The 12,300-nt window shown below is 38.0% G+C and overlaps 1 protein-coding gene across 7 annotated transcripts in view; it reads left to right on the top strand.

The window, feature by feature from the left end:
* The window catches only part of TMEM131L (transmembrane 131 like), an 83,525-nt gene that overhangs the window by 58,537 nt on the left and 12,688 nt on the right, over positions 1 to 12,300 (top strand). For all 7 annotated transcript variants that reach the window (XM_074866635.1, XM_074866633.1, XM_074866634.1 and 4 more), the window contains 8 exons: positions 1,228 to 1,300; positions 3,438 to 3,580; positions 4,210 to 4,352; positions 4,682 to 4,868; positions 5,933 to 6,118; positions 7,711 to 7,860; positions 8,435 to 9,051; positions 11,427 to 11,581. In XM_074866635.1, the coding sequence (XP_074722736.1) occupies positions 1,228 to 1,300; positions 3,438 to 3,580; positions 4,210 to 4,352; positions 4,682 to 4,868; positions 5,933 to 6,118; positions 7,711 to 7,860; positions 8,435 to 9,051; positions 11,427 to 11,581 (1,654 nt within the window). The remainder of the gene's footprint in view (positions 1 to 1,227; positions 1,301 to 3,437; positions 3,581 to 4,209; positions 4,353 to 4,681; positions 4,869 to 5,932; positions 6,119 to 7,710; positions 7,861 to 8,434; positions 9,052 to 11,426; positions 11,582 to 12,300) is intronic.

Genomic DNA, 12,300 nt, shown 5'->3' with positions numbered 1-12,300 from the left:
ACTGAACCTTCCCACCAGAAAAAGTTTTCTTCTTAGGTTTTTCTTAGATAAAAACCCTGGCTGAAGAAGAGGAAACAGGAGCCAGGAAGAAAAATTCAGGTCCAGAGCCAGGAACCCCACTGTAAATGTTTAGCTAAGCAAATGTTTCTACATTGGTTTGAACTTTCTGTTTTAGAACTGAGATGATCTAATGAGAAATCTAGATAAGAGTTAGATGAACAGTGTAAAGGGTCATGGTGAGGTGGGCTAAAGTTCACCAAAATAAGCCCTGGCTGTCATACTTAACTTTGAAGAACTGTGTAGCTGGTAGGACTATTTGCTTGGTTGGAGCCAGTGGGACTACTCACATGCTTAAGTGTAACTTGCTTATTTGGGGTCCAGATTCCTGTGTAATTGCTTCCTTAACCTTATTTCTTTACATATGTATGTGTATGTGCATATATATGTGTGTGTGTGTATATGCACATTAATAACTACATCTGTTTGCATACCAAATATAATTTCCACATAGACTCTTTCAGGTGGTTTCAAATGACATTTTCTCTGTGTTTGCACACTTGTGTTCCTGCAGACCTTCTAGGTTTACCAGAAATCACGTCCACTAACTGGTTCTTTTAAAGCTAATGTCACAGAAAGTTGTGACAAATGACTTTCCAATTCAGTGGCTTTGGAGGTCCATTAGTCCTCTATAACCTAAATTTTACCTATTGGTTTTCTTATGTCTGTTTTTAATACCTTCACGTCAAATGCTTCTAATTTGCTCTCAGGCAAATAATCAACTGCTGTAAGTGAATTCTATTTGCAAAGTATGTGAAAAATAGGAATTTGTCCCAAACAAATCATGACCAGAAAGAAGGATATTTGAGTATATTAATGAGATTTGATAATGATTATTTCTTAACAGTTATGTGGGCAGAAAAAGCTTTGGGGCATTTGTGTGCCTTAGAAATTTTATAGCTGGATTGTGACCTTTTGCAATATTGTATGCTGAGAGAGAAATGCCCAGCCATTTGTCTGTTTTCCAAATGCATGGAATCCACATAAAACTGATTTGTAGTGTATTTTGTTAAAATGCAGACCCACATTTCCACCGTATTTCACATCTGCCAAAGTGCAATGTTAAAAGTATTTTTTGTTTAAGAATAAATGCCAGCATGTAATAATAAGTCAATGTAGTTCTGACAGACTAGGCTTGAAGTGCTTAATTTTTTGTTTTGGTTTATTTAGGTTCGGCATAAATGTGCAAGCTATTAATTTCACAACCACTGAATTCAGGCTCATGGATGAATGTTCTCACAGGGTAAGATGGCTAATTTTGATAGAAGTGGTCTGACACACTAGAAAAAGCTTTTTCTAGCTACACTACATCCGAGTTGTTCCCAAGTGCTATTTAAAGCAATTTAATAATATTTTCTTGATTCTCTGTCAGGCTTGTGTCTTTGCAGTTAATTTTTTTTCAAAGTTTGAGTCTCTTTTGAAAACAACTGTAGGGAGGAGAGTGTGTGCATGCCTGCATGCATGTGTACCTGTTGAGGAGGCCACCATTTGCATTCTGTGCTGGGACTTACATTTAGCCCCAGGTTGATCATGAAGTGTTAGGCTTTTGAATTGGTGATGTTAGAAGCTCTCTGATAATCTTTTCAGTAGAGGGAAATACTGTCCGACAGTTCAAGGGAGGAGAAGGCTGGATTTCTACACTTTCACCTCAGTCTCACTTAACTCCTGGATTCAGGTTGGAATGTCACGGCGCTCTCTGGTTCCCATTGCCCCATTTTTAGCATGAGTGTGATAACACTTGACTGTGTCACCAGTGCTGAGCTGTGGTTATACCCTGACATGTTGTGTCATGGATAACAGAAGTAGAGAAGATCCTGTGTCAGGGATGTTGGCATATTCTGACGACCAGAGTACTGTCCAGGGTACCTGGAGAATTTCTTGTTAAGACTTCTTGTTTGTGCAAAAGCCTGGAATTTACATACTTTCCTTGCTGTTTGGGCATGCTGCAGCCACATCTTTAATGTCCTGTGTAGATACACATTTCTGCACATACGCTTTAAGACCTTAATGAAAGATTAGTACCTTATAAAAAGAAAAGACTATGTTTGCTACACTAATCAAGGCTGACCTTTCCTTTCTGGCAACAGTTGTAAGAGTTGTTTTAAAAGAGAGGAGACAGCAGTTCATAAATCCTAGCCTGTAAGCACACACTGAAAAAAAGAAGGTAGCTCCACTAGTACATGGGTAGGACTGAGTTTCCACAGTCCCATACACCATACTCTTGACCAAATGGAAAAATAGTGGTAGATCTTTACATCAGTCTGTAATATCTGGTTTTCATTAGAGACTTGAAGAGCTAGGGGGAACATGTATGCTGAGATAGATATTCAGCACATACGAGACTGATCTTGGCTTGTTAACCAAATCGCTAGTTGCTAATATTTACATTTTTGAATTTGTCATCATTTCCCTAGTCACTTTATGTACATGTGTAGTGAATTGTTAGGCTCACATTTGAGTGCATGTGTACCTTTGTTTGTAGGGAGTGACAGAGTGAAGTTTGCAAATGCCACACGTGGTTTGCTTTTAATAAATATTGACTGTTAAGTGCAGGTTCTGAAACTTTTTTGTATGTTCTTTTTTCATAAAATAGACTAAGAATAAAAATATTTTGGACTGGAAAAGATCAGAAAAGCCATTAGTACAACAGCCATAAATTGAAAAACAACCGAGCAAGAGCCCATTTTGTAATGTTTATGGTGGTTTTGACTGCTATAGGTGTCTGATAACTCCTTTCTAAGAGGAGACCCCCAGTTCTGGAAAAGAAAATTTTAGGTCTATTTTCATTTTTTTTAATGGGAAAAAGAATAAACAGCAGTATTGGGGGAAAAAAATTTACATTATTTCCAGACTCAGTGAACTTCTGGTAGTTCTGGTCTTCAATTAATATGGTAGGCAGTTCACTTTGGCTTGTTTCCAGTGACTCAAATGATCAACATATTTGCCTACAGTCCCTTTCTCACTTAAATCAAGTTGCAAGCCTTACGCTAAGGGTATAATGGTTGCCACATTTCCCTGTGCAATCAGTATACTGTCAGTTCTCATTGTGTTGTGAAGTGTTTCAGGATTCCTTGAATATGAAAGACGCTATATAATTTCTTTTCCATCTGAGCAAATAAAGGCTGTTTTAAAAAATGAAGTAATACATTCCTCATAATAATAAGTGTAGTAATATGAACTTTTGCTCAAATAAACAACCTTATCTGATGTTTTATGTTGTCAAATTGAAAGGCTTTTGTATAACAAGTTAGTTCGCAGTTACTACTACACATTGCCAAAAATATCTTATGTGGTGCTGAGTAAAGATATAGTGCTTTCTTTGTTGAGATCTTTAAACACACGTGTTTTCTGTGAATAAGGAGTGCATTTTTGTTTAACAGAATGCACATCAAGAGGATCTCATCAACAAGAAATGCAGTTCTGAGCTGCTTTGGCTAAGTTTACAGCCACTGGAAACCAGAAAAGTTGGTGTAATTTTTACACCAGTTGACTACAAAAGAGTAACTTCCATTATTTTAATCAGGTAAGCCAAGTTTCAGTTCTAAGTGAGAATCAAACAACTCAGTGTAAAAATGAATTTGCCAGATCTTGGAGCAAAGACAAATGGTCAAAATTTCAAAGCCAGAATACCTCCAGTTTAATACAAATTGCTTAAAGGGCCTTTGTGCCTTATGTCCTAGTCTTTAAAAAATAGAGCCTTTTTTTCTTGATATGCGATCAGTGGGTTATAAAACGCGTATGAATGTACTGGGGCAGTTTTGAGTTAAGAGCACAACACATTGGGTGGCTGTGCTATTTTCAACTTAACTCCATAATGATAGGAATTAAGTATCCAGTGAGTAATGTGCAGCCACACATTGATTATCTCTAAAGGAAGAGAGTTTATGGAAGAAGCAACCATTTTTACTTGGTGGCACTGTTGTTATCTGGTGGCAGTGGTCACAAAGCTTGATCCTTCACTGTGTGAAATGCAATGGCCACTGGTTCTGGAGTGATGCTGACTGTATTTAGGGGAAACCTATCCAGGTGTGGCCAGTGATTCCGTTACTGAAACACTGTTGTCTTGGATTGGCACTTAGATAGCAAAGCCATGATTTTGCAAACTTCCTTTGTGTTTTAGTGGCTGATTGCTTGATTTTTATATTACGGCAGAAACAACTTGACTGTTCTGGACGTGGTCTATGTAGAAGGCTTTGGAGCCAAAGAATTGCTTAAAGTAGGGGGAAGATTACCTGGTGCAGGAGGATCGCTTCGATTCAAGGTGCCAGAGGCTACACTGATGGACTGCAGACGACGTGAGTAAGAATAAACAGGTCTCTGATTTCATAGCTGTCTGTGTTACTCTGCAGTGGTACTGGTACGGTACAGTAATGTTAAGTAAAGAGAATGTTGAAACAGAAAAAGCTGAAGAGCTTGGTCATGAGAGGTGTCGATTCTGTTTTCTCAAAACACTGCCTGAGGATAGTTATAAATTCTAGAAACACATTACTGCAAAACAGTCTGTATTAAAATATTGTTCACTTCTGGATTTTTCTATTAGATTGAAAGTAAAAATAACAATTTATTTATAAACTTAAAAAAAATTTAAGCACTGTAAAATAATTATTCTTTTTTTTTCTTTAAGAACTGAAAGACAGCAAGCAAATTCTATCCATTACGAAGAACTTCAAAGTAGAGAATATTGGGCCTCTTCCTATAACAATTTCATCAATGAAAATCAATGGTTACAGTTGCCAAGGATATGGATTTGAAGTATTAGACTGTCAGGAATTTTTCCTGGCTCAGAACTCATCACGAGAGATCAGCATTGTGTAAGCACTAACAAATTTGCTGACAAATTAACTTAAGTGGAAATTTGAAATAATTAATTTCAGTAACAGATACTCCAATAGCACACAAAATTTGGTGAGCTTTGAATATAAATTTCGTAAGCATTTCCCTTTTTCAGTGAGGGTAATACTAACAAATTGATAATAGAATAATAATATTTCTTTATAAGACTCATTATTTTTAAAAAGCAACATACATGCTTTTATCAGTGCATTATGAAGTAATAAATTAAGGAGTTGTCACAATAAAAGAGTAAGAAATGCTTTGCCACTGTTTTTTTATTTGATTGTTATTCTCTAGCTTGTTCCAAGTAGCCTGACCACAATCTAGTTGTGTTTTCCTAACATTGCACATAGTCTAAAACTGATTCTCTTTTAAAATCCTGTTGAGTTAAAATCATGACTTAAACATAAGTTTTAAGTATTACAGTTGCTGTAACATACTGTAATACTGTAACATTAGTTACTATATTACAGTAACTGCAGTTTCCAATACAACAAGCATCACCTGTACTGATTGAAAAGACAAGTCATACTTTCTAGCTGTACCCATGGCATTCAAATACAATAATGATATGGGTCAGGGAAATAAGTGGAAGAAGAGACAAATCTGATGTTTTCTTCTGCTTTCCCTATCTTTCTAGCCTTGTTCTAGACTTAGCCTAGTACCTGGCCCTTTCCGAAGCAGTGCTGCCTATACGCTTGACAACTGTGCTTTTGGTAAAGAGTGTTTTGGTTAACATGAGTTGATCATGTGCACCTCCTTGAAAAAAGGAAAACAAGCCACAGTAACGAGAGTATTGTGAAGAGTCGCAATAAAATCACATATTTTACTGTTTGAAGATGACCTCAAAGTCTTACCTCTGTTAGATGCTAATGCCATCTGTGTAGTCTAAGCAGACAGTAGTGACTTATTTCATTGTCTTTTTTTCATATTATTAAATCAGAAGTTATTTTGCATTTTTTGGTATCAGTGTGTCTTCAAAAAATGACATTCAGCCCAAAAATGGAAAAATAACACCAGCTCTGTCTGCTTTTCCTGACAGATTCACTCCTGACTTTACATCTTCGTGGGTGATCCGGGAGCTTACACTGGTGACTGCTGCTGATTTGGAGTTCCACTTCACGCTCAACGTGACTCTTCCTCACCACCTGTTACCACTGTGTGCGGATGTGGTGCCAGGACCCAGCTGGGAAGAGTCTTTCTGGAGGCTCACTGTCCTCTTTGTAAGGTAATGCTTTCAGAGCCCCTGCAGCAGTTTGAAAGGGACATGTCAGTGAAAGATCAGCAAGCATTTTTGGCTTGTGTTAGATTTTTAGCAGTGGTAGGGCCTGAATCTCTACTGCATCACCTGAGAGTCCTTCCAGCTGGCTGTGACAGCTTAGGTGTGACACAGTAGCTGGTGATGGAGTTGTCAAGCATTTCTTGCTGCTCCTCCTGATAAACGTCCATGTCAAGGCGGTAAAGAAAAAGGGCTAGGATACTGCCACAGGAATACCCAGTGGATACTCCCCTTTCTAGAAGGCTTACTCCCCCTGCAGTAGAGACACACATGTAATGTATTAGTATCTGAATGTCAAAAATAGAATCGAGCTGACAGGTAGATTAAGTATTTTTGGCAAATTAACATAAATTTTATTTATGAAGTTTCAGACAACCAAGTGAGGACCTGCTTTTCCTTCTGCTTCTTTCCTCCTTTCACTTGTTAAAAAATATTCATGCTTATTGTTAGCTTTTGCTAGGCATACTGCTAAACAGGCTGTCCCAGAAAGATGATTTGACTTGTGTTAGCTGACTCATTGGTTGCAATGGTAAACTGCTTTTAAGAAGACTGTACCTTTGTACAACAATTAACAGTTCTGCTCCTATGCATATTCTTTTTTTTGGTCTTCCTTTACTAACCTTTCACACTGTGTAGTGTGAACTGAATGTTGTGTTTGTCACAGATAATGTCTGGTGATTTCATCACACCAACCCTGAATTCCTACAGTCAGTACTAACAAGCAGTGAGTGTGAATGTCATGGTGATACATATATGTGCTGGTGCATACCACACTGTGGTTCCGCTTGCATTGTTGTTTTGACACTGAAAACAGAGCACAAATGAAGCAACAATAATGACCATGTTACATGGTTCTAGATACAACAGAAGGAGACTACAGAGATCTGAAAAATCAGGAATTTCTCATTCTGTTTTCCTGCTGACAAAATTTATACTGTATGATCAAGAAGGTGGTTAGATGAATTACAAAGATTTTTGTGTTGATCAATTTATATTTGGTGCAATTAATACACCGGAGAGAAAGGATATTTTACAGCTTCAGTTTTAGTTCAGAAGCATGGTGGCATTTGTGCCAACATTTTCTCTAAGAAAAGAAAGAGACAGTATTAAATAAATATCAGAATAATGACATAACAATAATGAATGAATAGAAGGTACTCAGAAGACTGGTAAGTATCATACTATGATATATTGCCATTGTGTTGTAGTGAGACTTCTAACTGATCTTCAAATCAAGTATTAGCTGGTTTAGAACGGATTTTTTTCTTTGTTAGATTTTTTTTTTTTTTTTAATTGTAAAGCTTATGGCTGAGTTACTTTATTGAGAGAATAACCTGCAAGGGCTATAAGGAAAAAAGGAAAAGAAAAGACTGTTAAAACTGTTATTTATTTTAAAGTGTATTTTGCGTTTTCTCATCTGTCATCTTACTTAGAATTTACTAACAAAATATTTGAAAGGTGCATCTTGTTAGAAAGTTTTTAATTTTCACTGAATACTCCAGAAAATTGTAGACACCGGTATCCGTTGTTTTCTTTGGCAGTTTGTCCCTGCTCGGAGTGATTCTGATAGCCTTCCAGCAAGCCCAGTATATCCTAGCAGAGTTCATGAAATCAAGACAGAGGCCAAATCCTAGTTCTTCACCGCAGCAGAACAGCAACTCTGTTGACGTAATCAGCTCTGATTCCTACAAGTAAAATACTTTTTTCTTCTTTTGAATTGCGTTTTTTTGTACCCTGTTTAATGTGGAGTGATGTTTTCTGTGTGTTTGTATTTTGATATTGCTGTGGGCTGGTTTAGAGGAGACAGTGTTCGAAGCAACCTGTTTCAGAGAGCTTTCAGTGTTGTGGTGTATATTCATCTCTACAAAAGAGAAATGGAAGAACTCAAGGGTTTGTTAATCTTGTATATTGTCAGCAGTGCATAGGATAAAAATTGTGTGATGGAAGTAAAGTTTACACCATGTGCGGCAGCTGTGGAAAGAATGGAAAATGCATTAACAGTCCTCAAATCTGACCCTCTTGGGTGGTCAGTTAGGCACTTACTGAAGCATGTAAGTGTGTTTGAAGTCTGGGCACATACTTAGTCTTGCTCAACTCCCACTAAAATCAGAATGTGCTTACCTGGGATGATAAATTGAAGACCTAATGCAGTTTCACAGCTTGTGAATATGTCCCCCTTTCTTTTCTTACAATAATATCCCATAAAACAATTCATGATAGCTTCGTAGATAAAAGCAAATCTCAAATAATTTATTTTTCCTCTAGGGGAAGCTGCAAGACGTTTATGGATTCTTATAGCTCCTCCGATAAAGGTAAAGGGAAGGGCTTCCTGTCTGTAGGCACTTCTTCCAGCCGAAGTCAGAATGCAGCAAAGAGAAGTCCTGCGACCTACAGTCACTCTCAGAAGAAACACAAATGTTCAGTTTACTACAGTAAGCAGAAACCAAACACAGCAGCTGGCAGTGCCATTGCAGCTACTGATGAGAAACAAAATCAGACTGCGGAGAACCAAATCTCAGCACCGAAAGAGGACATTTGCACTGATGTTGTCAGTGAGAACTGGGTAACTCTAAAATATGCAAATGGCATAAATGTTAACAAGAATTTAACTCTTCCAGAAAACTTTCTGGGTAAAGAAGAAAGTGCACTGAAAAATACAGTTCTTATTAAAAATACTTCTTCAGAGTGTGATCTGAAGGAGGATCTTCAAACATGTATGTTTCCTAAGGAAACTAACCTTAAAACTTCAGAAAATCTAGTTGAGCTCAAAGAACAGGAGTTCTGTCCTGTGAAGATGTCCAAGAAGCTACCCGAAAGTCACTTGTCCAGAAATTCACCTCAGCAACAGCCGGAACTGCAAGAAATTTCTAGGAAAAATAGTGGTAATGTTTTTTGCAATTTCTGTCAATTGAAATTATTGGGTGAAATCTTCAGTTCACTGTGATCAGGATTTTGTCTTTTGCATGGGACAAGGAGATGTGGTGTTTCTTATGTGTTCACTATGATTTATCTGTTTACATTCCTAAGGAAACAGCTTGCATTAAAAGTTGTTTCATAAATCATAAATTTGCCTTGGTTTACAGATCTCAAGCTTGTGCTGTAGCACTTTCATGGTTAAAATAATTGATGTCATAGAGCTGCTTATAAGACACCAATTGCCCTTGTCAAATATTCAGAAACATCCCAGTTTGCAATTTTCAGGTCCGCTGCAAATCTGATGCCTGATTTTTAGAGTCACCAAGTAAGCATGTTCAGTACTGGATATTCAGAACTCCTTTGATAAAACCATGTAAAATAATAAAAGCTGACATCAGAGTATTGTGAAATTATATTTTGTAGGAATCCACAGATCAGCATTTCTCTTAGTAACTGCATAGCTATACTTTTTATCTTGGCTTTTTTTTTTTTTTTTAATTGTGGAACTAAGCTGCCTGGGAAGTCTTACCTCTTAATGTCACAACTCAAAATTTTAAGAGCAGCCCAAGAGCACCTGGGGGAGATCAAGAGCAGGGTAGGAGAATGCATCCTCTGGAAGCTTGGTTTTACTTAGGCACTCAGCAAAGCAGCTGAATGCTGAACTGGCAATTACTGTAGTTGTGACAGAATTTATTTAATGAGTGAGCCATCATAGAGGGATTTCAGGCCCTGCTGTAGTGTGCAGTTGTTACGCTGGGCCTGTTGCTTCCCTTTGTGTCATTATCTGTGAGATACAGTGGGTACAAGTGTAATCCTCTCAGGTGGAGGCAGGATAATTTCACTCATACTTACAAAGTACTTGACATTCTTCATGTGCTCCTAAACTGCAGTGTTGTTCATTCTTTGCTTTGAATTAGGAAATCAGATGGGGGTGGGGGGAGGAATCAGTAATTATGTCTTATTACGTGCACAGGGAAGTAACTTTGAATACAGGCTGTGGAAGTCATGGTTATACATAAATGAATTGCGAGATACTAGACTTACTTTCACTGACAAAACTTCCACCTTGAGTGAGTGTTTCGGGAGTACTGACAATTACTTGTATTTGGTGGTAAAGCACTACAGGTAATCTGTGGCATTTTCTATTAGCAGTTGTGGTTTTCTGCGCTGTCAGAGTTGTGAGTATTTCTCTGTTTCAGGAAGTTTGGTAGCATAAATGAAGTCTAAAAAGTACCATGTTGCAGTGTTTGGATCTTTATTATAGTTGCAGACCTGGTTTTGTGCAAACAGGGAGTCTTCAAGACCTCAGGTACTCGAATGTTTGTATGCTGAAGAGCAACAGAGTGTTTTTTAGAGCTCTGGCAGCCTCCTGTGCTTGGTGTCTCTGGTGTTCCATACACATGGACTCCTTTTGCAGTTATTGTGACTGTCAGCTCCAGAGGGGAGAGGGTGGCTGACTCAGAGCTAGGATGTTGTAGTTGGTTGGTAGATGGGAAACTAAAAACTTTTGGGTGAGCCTTTCCCATTTGAGAAGACCAGTTAGCACAATAAGCGATGGCATTTCTCATGCAAAATGGCTGAGAGTCTTAGTAGCAGATCACTGTGGATGTATTGCAGATACCTGAGATACCTGGAACTGATCAGAGCTGAAGTTAATTCTGTCCTGTCCAGGATTGGCCGGGCCCAGGCAGAGGACTGTGACTCAACTGGGCAAATCAGCTAGTTGTTAAGGCAGGCTTCATCTCATTTTCTTCATCTCCTGGATTTTATTATACAAGAATAATTCTTATTCCATACAAGCATCTCAAGAAAATGAATTTTAAACTTGGAACTCATCCTGGAAAAAGGATGACTTCCCTTTGTCTTCATAATGAACGCAGAGAGCATTTCAGAGACGTAAAGCACTAAATAAAGGCTGTCCTTATTTTGATCTACCCATTTTTGAAAAGTCTTCCCCACACCCAGCTTGCAGGTTTTTTTCTGTTTGTTTTTTAGCCCAGTATTCTCTGGCTTCACATTCTACCTTACAGACCCATGGCTGGGACCCAAATAGCTCAAATTCAGATCAGATGAGCAGGACTTGGGTAATTTATGCATGTGCTAGGAGTGGTGTGCCCATGCGCATGAATCAATACAGATCTACTTTTCGCAACTGTTCTAAGAATTTTTATACAGCATTAGCTTTTGATACTGAAATTTTCAGCATCATCAGTCTAGAGGTTAGTCTCTTAGTATTTTGGAAAGCAACACGATTCTGTTTTTAAAGAAAAGTATAAGATATTGTGGTTATGATTGGACGCCCATTCCTTTCCCAAGCAAACATGTTACTGTTTAATTGTAGGGAATAGCCAGCAAGTGCCTCTCAGGAATGAAACAGAAAACTGTGAGACTTTAAAAAAGCAGATCAACCTAAAGCCTTCCATGGAGAAAAAGATTAATAAAGGACCTAAGGAAGAGACTCCATGCTGCGCAAAAGAGGAGATTACTTCTTCTGAGGTTTGTACTATGATCTTTTCAAATTTAAAATGATCTTTTTGTTGTTTGTTTATATATGTATGCACATTGTTGTTTATATATGTTTATATGCATGTGTATGTAGGAACTTTTATGGACAGTCACAGATCTGAAACACTGTAAATCAGATGAATGAGGAAGTATGCGGATGTGCTGTCTCACATCTGTTGCATAGTAAAGCTGCTTTGTAGAACGATGAACAGTTTGGGTAAAAATTAAAACAGTCCTTGTATTGTGATATTGGCCGTATCACAACCAGAGAAATTCTTTGTTATTGTCGGAGCAGGCACAAACATACTGGAATCTAATGCCAGGTGTCAGCCACAGTAATGATGTGGGAATGTACTCCAGAGGGGAGGTGTCCTTGCATATTTGCCTTCATTCGCAGTCATGATCTCCAAATGCAGGGCTTTGCATCAGAAATTTGCATTTGAGAGTACAGCAGGCAGAAGCCCCTTAACAGATTGTGAAGCCGCTGAGAAGCATCATTCTTCACCCCTGGTTTCTGAGCATGATAAACACAGCATACTATACCTCAGTTGCAGGCAGTGTAAAACACTTAAAGAACTTCATGAGGTAATCAGTAAACCCAGTAATTTAGATTATGTTTGTGTCCTGTCTACTGGATAAGAATTCCATGGCAAAAAGGTGTAAGGAGGAATTGCTTACCATGCTTGAGGAATATGTATCAGAAAAGACAG

This window comes from Strix uralensis, chromosome 4, assembly GCF_047716275.1.
Source record: "Strix uralensis isolate ZFMK-TIS-50842 chromosome 4, bStrUra1, whole genome shotgun sequence".
Lineage (NCBI taxonomy): Eukaryota > Metazoa > Chordata > Aves > Strigiformes > Strigidae > Strix > Strix uralensis.
The sequence above is the reverse complement of the archived record's forward strand: the minus strand, read 5'-3'. Positions and strand labels throughout refer to the sequence as shown.